We start from the raw sequence: 20,778 nt of genomic DNA, 5'->3' as shown, positions 1-20,778 counted from the left end.
TGAGAACAATGTACAAGGCAGAAGGGGTAAAAAGTGTGCAAAGGAAAAAGTTTGAGAGGCATGAGTTAGAGCAGTTTGAGTGGTGTGCATGCTTCAGAAACTGGATATGAGCTGGTCACACAGAGCATTTACCCTGAAATAGAGGACAATACAGTTGAAGACAACACGCTCAAGGACTTTGGCGTGGTGAAGTTGATGAGAGCCAGGTTTGTGGAAAGAGGGATTTTTGGCGTCAGCGATGGGTTTTTCAAGATGGGTGTTTCAAGCTCACCAGCACCCTTGTTTCCGGACCGGTAAAATTACAAGTCTGCCGGGCGCAGCAGCCATGGTAGGCAGACTCCTCATGGAACGCTGGCACCGTTAGACACGGTTCTGAGGCTTCCGTGAACCCATTCCAGTGGAACAACATTTTACTGGCGCCTGACTTCCCGGGCCACCAGACTTGGAAAGTCCTGGTGGCAACGGGAAGTCAGGCGCCGGTAAAATGTTACGAGTCACTGGCAGGGTTACTGCCGGACTTGTAATGAGGCCCTCTCTTTGTGTTAACTTACCTTCAACTTCACATGCTGCTGCTTTGGTGTTCCTATGTCAGTCTGGATGAGGCAATGACAACACTTTGGAAAAGGTTTGGTGACCCTGTGGGTTCCAGATTGGTTACCTAGTAACCATTAGTCAGCAGAATGTGGTACTTGAATGCAGTAGACCTGGTGTGGCATGCAACCCACACCTGTGTGCCCTTTCATTTTAAAGGTAGTGCTTTGCTGTCATGCCAGCTCAATGGGAAAAAGACAGGTGGCATGAAGGAAAGAGCCAAAGGGATGGCCACACCCATTATCATCCAGCTCCTTCACTGGCATATTTGCACTTAATTACAATCGGTGCTTTATGTGGGATGCAGAATTTAGGAGGGGCACTAACAAGAATGTGTGGCCTAAGGAGTGGTGGGAATTGCCTAAAGGAGGGATGTACATGCCCCAAACAGTAAATAAATCGTGAGACCCTGCAAACATGTATTTTGGGTCACTTAGCATGGTTTCAGGTGGTCTTGTTTCATATTTTAAATAAATATGTCTGCCTCAGTTTGTAAATAAATCACTGTCTGTAAATAAAAGACTTTTTCAATTGATACATAAAAATTCAATCAGTAAGTAAATCACCCTCAGTGTGTGAATAAATCGCCTATGAGAAAGGGGAGGGGCAAAATAGCACCAACGTGGCTTCTAAGCTGCTTTGCATAAAACCAAAGAGCATTTTGGGAACATATGAATGATTTATTCCGATTTAACTGAAATTCCAAAATGCAATTTATAATAAAAATGTACCGACTTGCAGAATGGAGTTTTGTCATATCGTGGGTGGTGTTTATGTTACTTATGGTCATCTAATACCCCATTTTGTGCTGGGAATTTGGGAAAAAAACATCATTCCACAACATGATCTTATTACTGAATCTTATGACATATATTATTGCCATATAAGAGGGATGGGCAAGGTAGGGCTGGTGAAAATGTTCTTATTAGTTAGGGATGGAGTGAATCTTAAGAAATGTTTTAACTATGGCATCAATGTTTTCATGTGTGCCTTCAGTTTTGGGAACTGCGTGGAAATGCAAGCATCCACTGCCTTCAATTGGAATGACCAGCGCTGCAAGACCCGTAACCGGTACATTTGCCAGTTTGGTGAGTGATGGTTCCCTGATGTTTTCTTGCTCATTAGCCTGCCCACTCTTCACTTAACTCTCTACTCCATTTCTTATTTCGCTTCAAGAAAATCATGCTAAGTAAAAGTCGGATGGAACAGCATAGGCACTTCTGGCTGGGTGGAAAAAGGGTCATGTATGCTCTGAACCTGTCTTTTCTATATGTGTTTCAGATGGAGTGGAAACCCTCAGGCCTACATTTCTTGGACTCAGACCTCTTAGTGCATATGTCCCTTGGCTATCCTGTTAAGACACTACTAAGACATTTTGAGTGCATTGAATACAAAACTGGAACAGATAAGGGCCACACAATTTGACTGGCAGGAGTATGCTGGTTGTAATCACAAGTCGGGAGCATGCTTAACATGCATGTAAATTGGTTGGCTGAGTGATGAAAGGTGATCTGGTATGGATGTGCACATGGGGAAGCAGTCCTTGAAACCGTTCTATGTGAAAATCTCCTCAGGAAAATGTAGTCATGTGAAAAGGTAGCGAGCAAAAAGTCATTAAAAAAAATGTAGTCATTAAATACAATCATTTGTAAGGTTCATAGTGACATTTTCGAACGCCATATGTTCAAAATGCAATTTTTTCGACACAAAATTGGCAATTTATTTTTTTTCAAATTTTTATTTTCATTTTATTTTTGAAATGGGGGTTCCCCCCAGTCCCCTGTTTTTTTATTAACACTTTTTTTTAGTAACGAAAAAAAAAATTAAAATAAAACAATTCGAAAAAAAAATGTGCTGTATTTTGTTTTCGACAAAATGTTATTTCGAAAATATGTTTTCGAAAAATTAACCGGATACCCATTTGTAAGTGTGAAAATGTTGCCAGTAATATGGTTACCAAAAATACTATTTTGAAATACACAAAAGTACAAGACTGTAACCCTAACAATGACCCAAACCTTCAATAAAACCTCTGCAACCACACTAACTCGGTTCCTAAACCTTCCCCTAATGCCAGTTACTACTGTGAAGGATTAGGAGAGACGGACACAAGGGTGGCATGATGATTGCCAGACTTGTATTTCCAACCAGAAATGGGGGGATTTGGAGAAAAACCTAACTGTCCCTATCTCTACGAGGTGTTTCCCTGCCTCAACCCAACTAGCTAATGAAAATTGTCTATGTCAGACTGTCCCAAAGTAAAGTTCGCCGTCCTGTGTCCAAATCCTAACCTATCCCTGACAAACTAAACTCAGTAAAATGTGCTAAGGGAAATGTCTTGAGGCTATCCGCCTGTAGCCCAGCTTTGCAGTTCAAAACAAACAATCCAAATGGTGTAGAAAGCAAAACAAAGGTTCCACAAGACTCAAGGGATTGATTCCCTTTCTGCAGAGTCTTTTCCAACTTTATTCAGAATAGTTGAAAGGTAAATGAGAGTTCCACAAGACTCAAAGGGTCGATTCCCTTTCCCCAGACTTTCCAGCTTTATATAAAATGGCAGAAAAGTCAGCAAACAGTTCTACAAGACTCCAGGGGTTGAGTCCCTTTCCCAGAGTCTATCCAACCTTCTTGGTAGGTGTGAGTCTGAGGCCCTGAAACACGGAAAAAATGACCTGGACACCGTTTCCAAGCCTTCTCAGATTCCAGACCCCTATGTGAGCAGACCAAACTCCTAGGTACTGCACAGAGGAAGAACCTGGCTCTTTCTCTCAGGCTCTGTTAAGGATTGTCTTTTCAATTGTCATGGGTCTTTGACCCCGTTCTCGTTACCCCTACTTTTGGCCCACTCTTCTGCCAAGTGGGGTTTTACACGTTCTTGCTTTCACATTTCACTTTCACCCACACTCTTGGGTTATTCTCCTGCCAAGGTCTCTTAGTGTTAGTTGTGCTTGTACACTTTGGATTCCGCTTTACTGTGGTTCGGGGTACCTCTCCCCAACATGGGCCCCATGCACTCTTCACTTGGATTCTCTCACAGTGTTCCTTTTCAACCCATAGCTGTCGTTTATTCTCCGGCAAAGGTCTGTAAGTACCACTTGTGTGTACAAAGTTCGTATTACTCTCAATTCTTTTTTGGGGTGCACTTCCCCAATGTGGGTCCCAGACCCCCTTCACTTGGCTAACTTCACAGTTCCCTTTATGTCCCAGCCTTGGTTGACTCTCCTACTAAGATCTGTGAGCACTATTTTTAAGTGTAAAGTTTGTATCCCTTCTTATTCCTGTTTGGGGTGCACTGCCCCAGCATGGGTCCCAGACCCCCTTCACTTGATTACTCTACCAGTTCTCTTTGTGGTGGTCTTTTGAACCCCCTCTGTTCTTGTATGGTCTCTCACTGGTCCCACTGGGATGAGGAAGATGTCTCTTCACTTCCTCCCAACCACAACGTCTGGGGTCTCCCTGTGCCTTTCTGGTCCCCCTCTGCGTTCCTTTGCTCTTGGTCCATGAGGGTTCCAGTCCTCTGCAACACTGGTAAGCTTCTGTTGCTTCCCCTGGGCTCTCCTGGTCTTCTCTCAGCGGCTCCCCAGTTGATCTCTAAAAGTGAGGGAGTCTCCTGATTCCCTTGGTCCCTTGCCCACTGCTGGCGCTTATGGTTCCCCGCCCCTCTTTCTGGGAGGCACATTGATCTTCTTGGTTCCCTCATTTCCCAACAGGCTTCTATGGATCAAGGGTTCCCCCACTCTCTGGATAGTGCAGTCCACAGGTCCTCTCCTGCAAGACAGGATTCATGTGTAACGCTCACCTGATTCCCACGGAGGCGCTGATCTTGGCAGGAAGGTGTCTGTGACTCGAAAGGTGATGTGCAGAACCTCTTCGCACTGTATGTCGAACTCGTAGGGTGAGGTTTCTGCAGGTGAAAGAATATGGGGGTTAATGGTCTGGGTTGTTCAATGTCCCTCTTCCTCTCTCTCCCTCCCTCTCCGTAGAGCCCCCAGGTCAACGTGCTCACCTTAGATAGGTGAATGCTGGGCTCTCCATCTGCGTCTGGTGCAGGGCGCTGTTGCCAGTTCCTTCACTGGTGAAACATAGGCCTCTTGGACTCAGAAGACCGTTACCGTCGTTAACTGCACGAGCGGTGAGTTTCCAGACACCTTTTTAGTCTTTATAGTCTTTAGGTGCAAGGCACGTTAACATTGAACAGGACTTCGTATAATGCTTTTCTCCCTTTTGTCTTGCAGGACTCTTGAGGAAGATGGAGTGAAGCGCCTGGAAAAGCGCGAGTAAATGCAAGCGCTCTAACTGTCTTTTCCTTGCAGCGTAGTTCGTGCTGAAGAGCAGTCTATTGCGAAGAGCGCGATGGGCGTAAGTAAATACCTGTCTAATGTCTCTTCTTTTGTCTTTCAGAAGTTGGTTTGCAGCGCCGGAGTCCGCGGAATGTCCGTAAGTAGATACAATGCTTTTATCTCCGTAGGCGGCGATGCAGTGTGAAGAAATCCAGAATTCACGGAGTGCCAGTAAGTAGTGACAATGCTTTTGTCTTCGCAGGCGGAGGTGCAGCGTGCCGAAAATGACCGCAGCCGATGGATCAGGTGAGTAGCACTGCGAGATAAGGCTGCCTTGCTAACCTGCTGTTTCTTGTCTCTGCAGGTGCTGCTGTCGACTGGATGCAGGAATGGTGAGTATGCTTCTTGCAGATTCAGGATGCAGGAATGGTGAGTATGACTCTTGCAGATTCGGGATCGTAAGAAGAAAGGCTGGAACAGACTCGGTGAGCGTTCTGCTGCAGATGCAGAATAATGCGAAGCACGTTTCGTCTATCGGGTGTGGTTTAAATAGCCTTGGAGTGATGAGGCGTCTTCCTCCACGGCCCCGCCTAGGTAAGAAAAGAGTTCCAGTTCCAGAAGCTTTCCAGTGCTGAATCCAGGGAGTGGAGCTTGCCCCACCCAGGTAAGAAAGTAGTTCCTGTTCACAGAGGACTTCTAAGAGGCTGGTAAGTAAGCAGCATGGTCTGCTGCAGGTAAGTCCACCCAAGCATCTGCACACATATTATGAGCCCGGCGCTTCCAGTGCCGGGACCGATGATTCTGATGAGCCTGGTGCCACCGGCGCCAGGACATGGTCCAAAAGGTCCCCGTGGGGACCGGCTGGTGCCTAGGATTAGGGTTAGGGGCCTGCTTCCAAGGACGTTGGGCTGGTCCTGGCTCCTTGGAAGCAGTGATCATGACAGTACCCCCCCTCAAGGCCCCTCCTAAGCGTGTCTTCTCCGGGGGTTTTGGCTTGTCAGGGTGATTCAGATGGAATCTCTTGACCAGACGAGGTGCGTGGACATATTCAGAGGGTTCCCAAGACCTTTCCTGGGGGCCATATCCTTTCCAATCAACCAGATAATATAACTTAGATTTGGAGATCTTGGAGTCTAGAATGTTCCTTACTTCGAATTCGAGTTCTCCGTCTACCAAAACAGGTTCTGGGAGTTCAGCCAATCGCGTTTCTGGTTGTATTGGTTTTAATAAGGAGACATGGAATACTGGATGTATTTTCATATGCGCAGGTAATTCCAATTTGACCGCCACCGGATTAACTATGGTAGAGATGGGGTAAGGTCCAAGGTATCTCGGGTTGAAGGTGCGGGGTCCTTTTAGAGGTAGGTGCTTAGTGGATAACCAGACCTGATCTCCTACTGCGTAGTGAGGGGCCTCTTTACGGTGTCGATCTGCTCCCTTTTTGACTTGAGCTTTAGCTCTTTGCAGATGGGCAGTGGCTTCTTTAAAAGCACGGGTAATCTCAGAGTGCAAATGATCCACAGCAGGTGTTTCGAATTCTTGGGGAGGATCCAGATTAGAGGTTCTAGGATGATGTTCGTATAATAGGAACAAGGGAGTCTTCCCGGTTCCAGAATGAGTCGAATTGTTGTAAGCGTATTCAGCGATCCAAAGAATATCCTTCCAAGGGTTTTCAGTTTGTTGGAGCATGCAACGCAGATATTGCTCTAGAGTCTGATTTGTCCTCTCGGTTTGTCCGTCAGTTTGGGGATGGTGACTGGTTGAAAGTCTTACATCAATTTGGGCTAGACGACAGCAACTTCGCCAAAAGTGGGAGATGAATTGACTTCCCCTATCGGAGATTAAAACCGAGGGAAAACCGTGTAACCGAACGATGTTTTCTAAGAATTCTCGAGCCAATACCGAAGCCGAAGGTAGGCCCTTCAGGGGAATGAAGTGAGCCATCTTGGAGAATAGATCCACGATTACTAAAATGGTATTATACCCTGAGCATGGAGGTAAGTCTGTGATGAAATCCATGGACAGGGTATGCCATGGACAGGGAGGAATATCCAGAGGGTGTAACAGGCCGGCTGGTTTCTCCTTCTGACTTTTATTCTGGGCACACACACCGCAGGAGATTACAAAGTCTCTAATATCCTTCTTCCATGATGGCCACCAGAAATGTCTTTTGATCTTTTCCATGGTTTTGGTAATGACAGGATGACCCTCCATTAGAGAGTCGTGATAACAGGAAATTACTCGTTTTTGTATTTTCTCACAGGGCAAGTACAATCGCCCTTGGAAATATGGTAGGTCTTGATCCACTGAGAATTCTTTTCCCTTTAATTGCCAGTCCTGCAAATCGGCCGGAGTTAGGAGTGACTTGACTGTAGTCTTGATGTCTTCAAAGGATTGAGCGTTGACCAACCCCAAAAGCCTTTGTTCTGGGATTATGGGTATTGGTTCTGGATTGGTCAAATGTTCATCAACTCCCATCCGAGACAGGGCATCTGCTTTTCCGTTTTTACTGCCGGGTCGATAAGTAATTATAAAGTCAAACTCAGCCAGAAACAGAGCCCAACGAAGCTGTCTGGAAGACTGAGCTTTGGCCGTCTTCAGATATTGTAGATTGCGGTGATCAGTCATTACGGTGACTCTGTGTCTGGCTCCCAAAAGATAATGCCGCCAGGCTTTAAAGGCCGATCTGATAGCTAAAAGTTCCTTGTCTGTAATTGAATAGTTGATCTCAGAAGCCGAGAATTTGCGGGACCAAAAGGCTACTGGATGTAATTGGTGTGTGACCGGATCTCTTTGTGATAACACTGCCCCCATAGCAAGACTAGAAGCATCCGTTTCCACGATGTAGGGGAGTTCTGGGCGAGGATGTTTTAGAACAGGAGCAGAAATGAATTTAGCTTTTAAGTCCTGAAAAGCTTGTTCTGCTTCTGTAGACCATTCAAAACGTTTGTTCTTCTTTAACAGAGCGGTGATGGGCTGGACTATCCGAGAGAATTCAGGAATGAATCTGCGGTAAAAGTTAGAGAAGCCTAACATGCTTTGAACTCCTTTTACCGAGGTTGGTGATGGCCACTTGATGATTGCATCGACCTTCTTTGAATCCATATGAACCCCATTAGGTGACAATATGAATCCCAAGAACTCAACTTCAGTTACGTTGAAAACGCATTTTTCAAGCTTGGCAAAAAGGTTATGTTGACGCAGTCTCTCGAGAACCTTTTTAACGTGTTTCTGATGTTCCTCTTCAGATGATGAATAGACAAGGATGTCATCAATGTAGACAACAACACACACATCTATGAGTTCTCTAAGGACATTGTTCATAAAATACTGGAAAGCGGCAGGAGCGTTACAAAGTCCAAAGGGCATCACTTGATATTCGAATAGCCCATACTTGGTGCGAAAGGCCGTCTTCCACTCATCGCCTTCTTTTATTCGTACCAAGTGGTAGGCTCCTCTGAGATCCAACTTTGTATATATGCATGCTTCTTTGACTTGGTCCAGGAGTTCAGGGATCAAAGGTAACGGGTATCTGTTTTTAACGGTGATTTGATTCAGGGCGCGGTAATCTATACAAGTTCTAAGGTCTCCTTCCTTTTTCGGAACAAAGAACAAAGCCGAGGAAGCTGGAGATTTAGAAGGACGGATAAACCCGTTAGCTAGGTATTGGTCCAGATATTGCCTGAGGTGAAGATTCTCTGGCTCGGTGAGGGCATAAATCCTACTGCAAGGAGGAGTTGTTCCGGGTATCAGGTCTATTTGACAGTCGTAAGACCTATGAGGAGGCAGGGTGTTAGCTTGATCCTTCCGAAAGACATCTTGGAATTCTTGGTAGTCGAGAGGCAATGTGGGAACCTCTGAAGAGATTGCCGCCACTGAAACTTCAGGCCGAGGATAACAAGTGGTAAAACATTCTGGAAACTGAACCGTCTTTGCTCGCCAGTTGATCTGAGGATTGTGCTTCTCTAACCAACGGATTCCCAGAATGATCTGGAACTGAGGGGCCTTGATCACATCGAACACGATTTTCTCCCGGTGTCCATCTTGGCTCACTAGCGTCACTTCTTGGGTGGCGTGCGTTACTGGTCCGGAGGCTATCTCCGTGCCATCCACTGTAGTAATGACGTCTTTTACTGCCTTAGGGACAAGGGGTAGATTCATCCTTGATGCCATTTCACGGTCCACATAATTGCCGATTGCTCCGCTGTCGATGTAAGCTTCAATTGCATGCAAACGATCCGGACGTGCAGGATTAATGAGGACCATGGGCACCACGAAATGCGAGGTCACGGGACAGATCTTAACGCTCGGCAAGAGGACCTCTACACTTGCCGGGCTAGGTCGTTTCCCTGCTCGGAACTTGAGGTTCTGGAATCTGCGGCTCCTACAGCCTTCTTAGCTGGTTTCACTGGACAGTCTCGAAGAAAGTGCCCCGAGTTCCCGCAATAGAGGCATAATTGAAGCTGTCTTCTTCTTTCCCACTCCTTTTGGGTTAAAGGACCTTTCATTCCCCCTATTTGCATGGGTTCCACAGTGTCAGCTCCCTTAGTAGAAGTCTGTGGTTTAGAAAACACTCGGGTATCAAATTTAGAACGATCAGCCTTCCTGTTCTGTAATCTGTGGTCCAATTGGACGACTAAGTCAATATAGTCCGAACATTCTTGTGGAGGGTTCACAACTTGAGCTAACACATCCTTGAGCTCTCCACGCAGGCCTCTGTAGAAAAGCGTTATTCTCTTATCCTCGGGCCATTGAGTTTCCACTATGAGTCTGTTGAATGAGGCTATATAGGTCAAGAGGTCTTGATTACCCTGTCGTAATGAAAGTAGTTCATTGTCCAAGGCCTGCCCTTGTGCATGTCTTGCAAACAGTTTCTCCATGCTGGACTGGAAGGCCTGGAAATCATGTAAAACCGGATCATCCTGGGTGACTAAAGGGATCGACCAATCTGCGGCGCTGCCACTGAGATAAGAAAGCACGAAAGCCACTTTGGTCTGGTCTGTTGGGAATGCAGCTGGTCGACATAAGAAATGTAAGCGGCACTGGTTGAGGAACACTGCAAATTTCTTTGCGTCACCAGAAAAACGTTCGGGCGGAGCCAAGGGCACATTACCAGGTAGATTGATTTGCACTGGATTTACAGATGATGCAGAAGGATAGCTTCCTCCTGGAGCGGGCAGGGGTGTCTGTCCTGCCTGCGTTTGTAGCAATTGCCTAGCGAGGTCCTCTGTTCGCTCCTTGGAAATTATCAGTTCTCTTCTTAGAGAGCTTGTTTCCTGACGAGCTGCATGTACTTCTGCTCTTAATTCCCCGAGCAACTGGGCTAAGTGATCAGTGTCTGAGGTTTCCATTGCGCCTGGGTAGGAGTTTTGCGGTGGGCTTCGCGTTCTGTAACGCTCACCTGATTCCCACGGAGGCGCTGATCTTGGCAGGAAGGTGTCTGTGACTCGAAAGGTGATGTGCAGAACCCGATGGGCTTCTGGGGTCGAACCTCTTCGCACTGTGTGTCGAACTCGTAGGGTGAGGTTTCTGCAGGTGAAAGAATATGGGGGTTAATGGTCTGGGTTGTTCAATGTCCCTCTTCCTCTCTCTCCCTCTCCGTAGAGCCCCCAGGTCAACGTGCTCACCTTAGATAGGTGAATGCTGGGCTCTCCATCTGCGTCTGGTGCAGGGCGCTGTTGCCAGTTCCTTCACTGGTGAAACATAGGCCTCTTGGACTCAGAAGACCGTTACCGTCGTTAACTGCACGAGCGGTGAGTTTCCAGACACCTTTTTAGTCTTTATAGTCTTTAGGTGCAAGGCACGTTAACATTGAACAGGACTTCGTGTAATGCTTTTCTCCCTTTTGTCTTGCAGGACTCTTGAGGAAGATGGAGTGAAGCGCCTGGAAATGCGTGAGTAAATGCAAGCGCTCTAACTGTCTTTTCCTTGCAGCGTAGTTCGTGCTGAAGAGCAGTCTATTGCAAAGAGCGCGATGGGCGTAAGTAAATACCTGTCTAATGTCTCTTCTTTTGTCTTTCAGAAGTTGGTTTGCAGCGCCGGAGTCCGCGGAATGTCCGTAAGTAGATACAATGCTTTTATCTCCGCAGGCGGCGATGCAGTGTGAAGAAATCCAGAATTCACGGAGTGCCGGTAAGTAGTGACAATGCTTTTGTCTTCGCAGGCGGAGGTGCAGCGTGCCGAAAATGACCGCAGCCGATGGATCAGGTGAGTAGCACTGCGAGATAAGGCTGCCTTGCTAAGCTGCTGTTTCTTGTCTCTGCAGGTGCTGCTGTCGACTGGATGCAGGAATGGTGAGTATGCTTCTTGCAGATTCAGGATGCAGGAATGGTGAGTATGACTCTTGCAGATTCGGGATCGTAAGAAGAAAGGCTGGAACAGACCCGGTGAGCGTTCTGCTGCAGATGCAGAATAACGCGAAGCACCTTTCGTCTATCGGGTGTGGTTTAAATAGCCTTGGAGTGATGAGGCGTCTTCCTCCACGGCCCCGCCTAGGTAAGAAAAGAGTTCCAGTTCCAGAAGCTTTTCAGTGCTGAATCCAGGGAGTGGAGCTTGCCCCACCCAGGTAAGAAAGTAGTTCCTGTTCACAGAGGACTTCTAAGAGGCTGGTAAGTAAGCAGCATGGTCTGCTGCAGGTAAGTCCACCCAAGCATCTGCACACTTATTATGAGCCCGGCGCTTCCAGTGCCGGGACCGATGATTCTGATGAGCCTGGTGCCACCGGCGCCAGGACATGGTCCAAAAGGTCCCCGTGGGGACCGGCTGGTGCCTAGGATTAGGGTTAGGGGCCTGCTTCCAAGGACGTTGGGCTGGTCCTGGCTCCTTGGAAGCAGTGATCATGACATCATGCTCCTTGCTCCTGCAGAGAGGGCTTCTCAACACTTCCTGCAAAACCAGCAAAATCTAGATTGTTTCTCATGGTTCTCACAGGTGATCCCCATTCCTCCACACTTCTCCCTCGTCACAGTACTGATCTTCTGACTCCTGTGTGAGTCATTGGGGATCTTCTTCCTCACAGTACTTCCTCGAGTAATGCTAGTGTGACTACAAATGAAAAGAGTCTGTTAATGAAGGGGTTGTTCTTAGAGTTACACGAAGGGTGTTTAGGGTCAGATGATGAGCGGGAATGCTGCGTTATCTGAGTAGGGTCATCCCTAATCCCATATGGAGCTTTCTCTCCCATGTGATCCTCCCCCGGTGTAGCACCCCCAGGGGGATTATTGTTCTGTGGACACACCACCCTGGCCCCATAGGAAAGGTCTACCCCTAGGGAAAAAGGTACACCATCCTCAGATTCGTTACAGTACCCTGAACTCTTACAGAACACTAACTATTCAGTACACTAAAGAATTTTATTTGAAGGGTACTCAATACAAAATCAGTGGAGAATGAGCAGTGATCCTAACTCCAACCCCATCACCAGCTCACCACAAATGACATAGCCCTTGCCCTAACCCAAACCCTAGTCTTACCCTAACTGCAACTCTAACACTTACCCTGATGCTTACTTTGCTGTAACCACTAGGTTTACCCTAACCCGTATCCTACTCCAACATCACCAGCCCTCCCCACCTTCCTTTTCCCTTTCTTTAACACTTACCCAAACCATTACTCTATTAGCCCCAGCCTTACCATAACCCCTACCCTAACCCTTACTCAGACACTTAATCTACCCTAACAACTAACTAAACACCAATATTTCTGGCTACGTTTAAGCTGAATTTTGTTAATACTTTTTGCTTGGCAATTTTTTCACTGCAGAGATATTTTCGCCACAACTTTTTCCCTGACTAGAGTTTTGGTGCCACCATTTTCAATGGATACCCTTGAAACTGGATTTGCACAATGTGTAATTGCATAAGTATGTCTCATAAATGTGTTCTTATATTCCTAACCATTTTCCAGAGTCATATACAAAATAATTTCCTTGGGGGCTTCCTCAAGTACAGTTTGCTGCAGCAGAGATCCACGTGTGAATTGCTCTGCCCTCCACCCCGACTTGTTCACCTGAAGTTTACATAGCAGGCTTCTCTGTGTGCCAAGGAAAATGCCTTCATAAGCAGTCGTAATTTGCTCTTTGGTGTAATTGTCTCCCAAAGACCCCCCTGTCCCCATCAGTCCCCATCCCAAACCCTCGACTTCCCCCTCCATGGAGAAAGGAGCATTCTCTCTCTATTGAAAACGCAAATGGTTTCTCCATTTCTAAACAAAGCATCTTTAGATGCAGATGTCCTGGGGAGTTGTAGGCCACCATCCAATCTACTAAATATGCCCAAACTGTCAGTGAAAGAAGGAAATGAACTTTGTATTCATTAAGGCCAACTCTGTACTGGGCCTGGCTGATTTCCACACCTCAAAGGAAACAGAGTCAGTTCTAGTGGATATACTGGAAAACAGGAAAAGAGAGGTCAACGGTGCCTATAAAAGTATCCTTTGACACTCCTAACTATGACATTCCAATGTAATGTCTAAATTCTGCGCCATCTGGGAACAAGTGCTAGCCTGGCTCACACTCTTTTATAAACCGAGTGTAGTCGGTAGTATTGGTACCGTGCCACCCACTGTCCTTTTTCTTTCATGGCAGTGTTGCACATTGTCACTGCTACCTCCTGCAGCTTTCAGCCAGACTTTTGGCCATTAATAACACCCAATACTTCGAAACTCAAGCAGGCTGAACCCGCAGATCATGCCAACCTAGCTCTCGGCTGCAGACCTACAGATCAGACAAAAGCATCTACATTGAAATTGGGATAGTCCAGCATTCTTACTTTCTTTTGGTGCTGCCTCAAAGGTCTGGTGGCACAGTTTATGGCCAGCTGTTGAAGGAAAGTGAAAACATGAGTCACACCTTAAATTCAAATTTAATTCTGAGATTATTTTTTCTGCTCGGATTGTATAAGTGGTTAAACCTTTCTTTTACCACTTAAAACTGTCCAAATCCCTCTTTCAATAGATTTCTGGTTTGCACACAGTCACAGAAACCTTTGCCTCAATCGTTCTGCATAGGCTCTCAATCCCTGATGTAGATTATGGGACACGGATGCTAGGCTATGGATGGGTCTTTTGGCAAGAGATTACGAAACATTAACTGTGATCTCTCCCTCGTTGCCTGCGGTTCTGAGCCGTGAAGGTATGCCATTCATTTAGTACAAAGGTAGCTGGTAATCTGCACGCCTGATAGACTTCTGTGTTTGGTGCTATGTTGTTCCATGATAGCCAGGACAAAACCTTCTATAGCTTCTCCAAAAAACGAAAGCACAGTTATGGGTCTAGAGCCACTGGTATTTTTTCTTTTTTAAATGGGGCATACATGTTTTGTTTTCAAGCTGATTGGCGCAAAGCCTAGGTAAAGATGCATTAAAAATGAAGGGCAAGGTGAACAGGTTGGAAGACACGCCTTTGCAATGGAAGCAGGGCAAGGAACATACTTAAAAGTGTCTGCTTTCTTAACTGCCATCGAGAAATGTCCCTATACCAGTGAGAGAGAGCCCTGTCCAGCGGCCTAAACATGTTTTCTCTAAATGAACATTGTAGATTTCTGGAACATTGGCCCTCATTACGACCCTGGCGGAAATCGACTGACCGGAGCGCCACAGCGTAAATAGCGTTTCCGCCATTGCACGAAGGAGCAAAGTGCGGCCCATTCCGACCCATCGGGCACGAGCACCACGCCACGGCGGAAGTGCAAAGTCCGCGATGGCGGAAATGAACCCAAAACGGCCCACACCGCCGCCGTACGGCGCCCTAGGTGCAATACCGCCACCCCTCTCAGCGGTCACCGCAGTGTGCGCCTACCGGAAAGTACGGTGACCGGAAATATACGGAAACGGAAGTTAAAACATGGGCCCGGAACGGGAAACATCCCGGCGTACACCTATAAAAACACTAAAACCACACAACCACTAAAATCACCACCCTGAAACACACCCCAACCCGTCAACCACCCTAGCGAAACCAAGAAAAATGGGAAAAGTAGCGAAGAAAGCGTGCGACCGCAAGCGGCAGGTCCACTTCTCCCGTGAGGAACTCACCGTGCTAACAGAGACCCTCCAGGAGAATGCTGCCGTCGTCTTCTCCACGCAAATGACCAGGACGGCACTTGCAAACAAGAAGGCCATATGGGCTCTGGTGGCACAGCGGGTAAGTGCGGTGGGGACCGCACCCCGCACCCCACAGCAATGCCGCAAGCGATGGGACGACCTGCGGATACGCGTCCGCAGCATACTCTCTGCCAACTGCAACATCGCCACAGCCACCGGGGGAGGTCCTGAATCACCCATCAAGTTGACCCCCTGGGAAGAAATCTGTGCCTCCACCATCGGAATGGAGAGCATAGAGGGAGTCGGAGGGATGGAGAAAGGAGTGCAGACATCCGAAGAATCAGGTAGGTGGACCAGATAAAACAATGCCAAATCCACACAGTCCATCCATGTGAAGTACCATGCGTCCACATAGTGCAGCAGAAACACATGTCCAGGAGAACGTCCACACACATCGGCCTGATAGCGCACGTTAAAACCCACAATAAATACATAAATAATTAAAAACCCCTAAAACACGCACTACACGTGCAGCAGGCACACCCTAACTGCAGGCTGCCAAACAACTGCACCCTCACTCCACACACAAATCAAAGCACCTCCAAGGCCCCGACCCAAATCACCCTCAGGTACCACCCCAATGCATGTGATACAATGCCATTCCAATTCCCACAGACCCATCAATAACCCTCGCCCTCCTTTACTCCACCACAGGGTCCGATCCAAACGACGAGCTACAGGACACCCCTACCAGCACACCTGCAAAGAGGGCCAAGACCAACGGCCAGAGACCCTCCACCTCAGCTGCACGCATCAAGACACGGCAGCAGCACAAATCAGGTGGCAGCACAGAGGAGGGAACATCAACAGGCACCCCAGCAGCCAGCATGCCCACAACACCACCACCACAGGTCCCCCCAATGGATGCCACAGAAGGCACTGCCTCAGGTGGCAGCAGCACCATAGGCGACACCTCATTGATGGCAGCATGCTCGGACACAGAAAACGGGGATGCCGAAGTCAGATCCATCCATGACCTGTCCCAATCCCCCTGTCTGTCCCATCCCGTACAACATGAGGATACCACGCAGGGGCACCCACAAGACGACGACTGGCCATCCCCCACAAGCCCTGTGGCAAGGCAACATGAGGACAACAGCCCCTCTGCGACACCCCCGCAAATGGCCATGGCCCAGCAGAGGCAACAGTCCCTCGACCAGTTGATCGAACAACAGCAGCAACTGGCCACACTCCTCAAGGACCATGCCGATGAATGTGGGGGCACTAAGGCAGACATAGAAACATCAACTGAGACACTTAGGGCAGAAATGGAGAGAGGCACAGAGACGCTAAGGGCACAAATTGAGAGAAGCACCGAGAGCCTGAGGGGGGAACTGCATGCGACGTCCAAAGACGTATGTGCCGAACTTGCCGCAGTGCGCCGTGTGCTCACTGAGCTCTCGCAAACCCTTAGGGACATGCATGGACGTGAGCAGGCAGACACATCATCCGTTGCAAGTTCCGTCCAGGGCAGCCCCCAACGTAGATCTGGAAGGAACCTGCGCTCCACAGGCAGGGGTGCCCCTGATACCCGCAGAGGGGGCTTGCAATAGCGACAGCCCACTTACAATGAGCATCTTTGGACACTGGTGTTCGGGGGGGAGGTAGGAGGGTGGAGGGGGTGTGTTGGGCTCACTTGGGTGGCGGGTCGATAGGGTGTTCAACATGATATCACATATGCCATAAACAGTGCACGATCAACCAATGAGATGTGTGGACATTGATCTTTGTGTACTAGGCCATCATAGGCGTACAGTCCATATTGTGCATGTCCCAGACACACACAGTGCCACGAGTCCCGTGTCCATGTATCAGCCACCAGGCGTGAGTGCTAGAAGCATGCATCAATGAGATGCTGACGAATGTCACGGGCCTCCGGTGCCTCGCAGACTCCATGAGGTGCTGCCACATCCCCACCCTCATCATGACCATCATCAGGTGCTTGCAGTTCTGCGTCAGGGGGCATGGGCACATTTCTACGTACGCACATGTTGTGGAGCATGACACATGCCATGACCATCTTTGCAACCTTCTCATGGCGGTACAGGAGTGCCCCGCCAGACCTGCTGAGGCAGCGGAAACGGCCCTTCAGTAGGCCGAATGCCTGCTCAATGACTACACGGGTACGTGAGTGGGCATGGTTGTAGTCCTCCTCATGCTGGTCCCGTGGGTTCCGGACTGGTGTGAGGAGCCATCTCTTCAGTGGATATCCAGCATCACCTGTATGTGGACGAGAAACGTATGATGTGGAATGCCATTGATACGTACGCACACCCCCCCCCTTCCTGCCAGTACATTGCCAATTCACATACCCCACATCATCATGCATGTAATGAGACTCACCGAGTAGCCAGGATCTGTTCCCTGCGTGTCGCTCCATGTAGCGTGGTATTGTAGAGTTCCTCAAGACCATAGAATCATGGGTTGATCCAGGGAATCGGGCACAACAATGCGTAATGATCCTGTTGGAGTCACACACCATTTGTACATTCAGGGAATGAAATTGTTTTCGGTTGCGGTACTGGGCCTCCATGGCATGTGGGACGACCAATTCAACATGGGTGCAGTCGATGGCACCAATGCAACCCGGTATGCCGGCAAGTGCATGGAATCCCACTTTTGTGTTGGTAATTTCCTGCTCCGAGCGTGGTAGAGAGATGTAGTCGTCTGCGTGCTGCAGGAGGGCATCTAGCACTTGCAATAGTGTCCGTGAGAACAGTGGCTGAGAAATGCCATGCAACTGTCCGACTGTGTGCTGGTAGGTGCCTGTGGCCAGGAAGTGTAGTACAGACACCACCTTCAGTAGGGGTGGGATGGCGGTTGGGCTATCTATCATGCTGACTAGGTCAGCCTGTGTCATGTCCACAATGGCGGCTATGGTGTCCCGGTCCAGACGGTAGAGGGTGTGGATCTGCTCATCAGTGAGGTTGAACGGATGTGCTCGGAGGCGTGGGATTGCGGGCTGCCTGCGTGGTGGTAGTGGCTGTGCTGCTGGGCCTTGCTGGCCCTGCCTTGGCCTCCTCCTCCTCCTGCGTCTCCTCCGTGCGGCTGGTTGTAGTTGTTGTTCGTCTTCTTCTTGGAGTCGGAGCACTTGCAGTGCTATCAGGTCCCCCAGGGCCAACATCGCGAGTCCTGCCGGTAGCATTTCGGTGTGGTTGTGGGAGGAGACTGGCTGTGCAATTTATGTGTTTCCAGGCTGTATGGCCTCCACCTGTGGTGATTAATTCCACTTGTGCAAACTGCTCTCCCCTTTGGCCGAGCACGTCCCGCGCACAACGCTGCAAATCGGGGAATGGTATCTTGCTATTGCAATCATGTATTTGTACCCGATGGCCGTGTAAGATTGGTTGATATGTTCATTCTGCTGTGGTCCCATTGTTTCCCATACTATCTGTGCAGTCGCGAACGGACTTGTGAAGGGTCAGTGGAACGTAGTACTCGAGTAACGGTGGGCCCTCATGCATCACTGTACCGAGTTGCAACGACGGGCGTGGCTTCCCATTTGTGGGTGAAGGCAGTTGCCATTTTCACACACAGCCGCACTCGATGGAATAATTAGTGATTTCAAACGGCCACAGATGCCTTTTCGACGTGATGTTGCAAATGAGGAATTCGAAGGGCGGCGCTTTCGGTTTCCAGCTAGCGGCGAGGAGATGCCCACAGGTCTGACTGCAAATATAACGTTCTATTGTTCTATGTCCTTGAGACAGGGCCCATGGCGAGGGAGCAATGATTGATATGAATAGTTTGGGATGCGCAATAGCTACGTGGGCGATGAGGCCGTCCGTTCCAAAATTCATGTTACTTCACAACACTGGAATTACGGGCTGGGGCACTGTGGATTTAGCAGGCTGCATTACGCACAGACTCAATGGATGTTTCTAATGTTATGTGAGTAATTATTCAGGCGTTTTGATCCCGGGATGAGGGAATGATGAATGGATGCATGGGCAGGTGATTTGATACAGAGTTTGCCATGTACAGGGCTTCTTGGGATCTATCCGCCTCCCCTACGCTATGTGATGCAGGGCTGCCATAGTGGGACCATCGTCTATCTGGCCTTGTTGAGCCCTCCCTGTCTCGACGCGCCCTCAGACACTTGTGTCCATGCACGTTAACATTCCCATCTGATGGATTATGTTTTGACAGACGCATGCACAGGTACACTCGTTTGTGATGGTGTTTGCACCTCGATATAGATGGTCATGAGTCGCAAGTGGTTTTGGGGTGGTGATGATCCTTTTGAGTGGGCTAGCATGCATATGGCTGTGGATTTCGTGTGATCATTGAAGTGAGTTGTTCGAATGCAGTTCTGATGGCCATTCTGTTCTTGTTCTTTTCTTTTGGTTGACAGGTATCTCCTCCCCTTTTGCCACTGCCATCTGTATGCCACTCCTGCAGATGGATTTTACTCCCGACACCTGCTGCTTCGTGTTAATCGGTGGAGCAGCATTACGATCTTATGGGACGATCGCCAATGGCCCACATGCCCTTACGCAGTACTGGTGGCTCGGAGCAACATTTCGGCCTTTCAGCTGGACTAGTGCCTCCCCATTGGGTCGGCCCTGCGGTTCTGTGCGCTTCCATGTTGCCTTTTCGTACGTGAATGTGGCTCTGTGTACCATGGGGGAACAGGGCGACACACAGGTAGTGGCTGGTCATTTCTTGCGGATGCAGCCCACAATGGTGATTAGTGTTTTGTAGTTCATGGCCTGATGGCTGTATGGGCTTGGTGACTTTGATGTGCATTAAATTTCTATTCTGATTTGGCCCGTGTAGCTTTTTTCTTTGCAAGTGATGTGGCATATGCCTATTTGGGGGGCGATGTATTGTGAGGAGATCTGCATTGGGTTCCAGCTTCGGGGTTTAGTTGCGTGGTACTGTGCTGGGCGCGTTTGCCTACGAAGCACAGTGAGGTCAGGGATGGGGGCTGCCAATATGACTGTTTGAATGTTGTCATGCTCAGCAGCGGGGGATTGGGTTTTGTGTAACAGATGCCGGTCAGCCAGGTGGACTGGTGGAATGATGTGTTTTTCGGAATATTGCTGGTCACAGGTGCCTGTGTTTGCGTGCGTTTCTTGGTGGGGGACTGTGGTCATGTCCATTGGGATGGCTTCTGTATTCGTGCCATCTGTGCCCTGCAGCTCCCATTGGCCCCTCTTGTGTTTCTTTTGTTCGTTGCCATGCAGGGGTGACTTGTACATTTCACTGGTTGCATTGTGACTTCATTGCACCTACGGGGAGTTGTACTTTGTGGGCAGGGAGCGGTGTACAGGCACTCAGTGGGGCCGTTTACGGTTGATTCGCGATGCCGTACTTCTCGCCATGGCGGAATGGTACATTACGCCATGCCTGATGGCGTTAGGTACATGTCCGCTAGGGTCGGAATTGGCGTACCCTTGTGCCATGGTGGTGTTTGCGGTTTGGCATGGCGCGCGCGTGCTTGGTGCAGTTAGCGTTGGCGTTCACTACGGTGTCGCTAATGGCTTCGTACTTTCCGGTGACGGGTCATAGTCGCAACGAGCGCTATTCGATGGCGGAATTGCATTTCCGCCATCGTTTTCACCTTTCCGCCAGGGTCGTAATGAGGGCCATTGGCCCTCATTACGACCCTGGCGGAAATCGACTGACCGGAGCGCCACAGCGTAAATAGCGTTTCCGCCATTGCACGAAGGAGCAAAGTGCGGCCCATTCCGACCCATCGGGCACGAGCACCACGCCACGGCGGAAGTGCAAAGTCCGCGATGGCGGAAATGACCCCAAAACGGCCCACACCGCCGCCGTACGGCGCCCTAGGTGCAATACCG

At 48.9% G+C, this 20,778-nt stretch overlaps 1 protein-coding gene across 1 annotated transcript in view; it reads left to right on the top strand.

The window, feature by feature from the left end:
* LOC138583112 (C-type lectin domain family 18 member A-like) overlaps window positions 1–20,778 on the top strand; it is a 346,135-nt gene that overhangs the window by 305,747 nt on the left and 19,610 nt on the right. The window contains exon 11 of the mRNA XM_069655073.1: window positions 1,588–1,679. Coding sequence (XP_069511174.1) covers window positions 1,588–1,679 — 92 coding nt within the window. The remainder of the gene's footprint in view (window positions 1–1,587; window positions 1,680–20,778) is intronic.

Source organism: Ambystoma mexicanum, chromosome 1p (assembly GCF_040938575.1).
Source record: "Ambystoma mexicanum isolate Mex_15411 chromosome 1p, UKY_AmexF1_1, whole genome shotgun sequence".
Taxonomy (NCBI): Eukaryota; Metazoa; Chordata; class Amphibia; order Caudata; family Ambystomatidae; genus Ambystoma; species Ambystoma mexicanum.
This window is presented reverse-complemented; position numbering and strand designations above follow the sequence as displayed.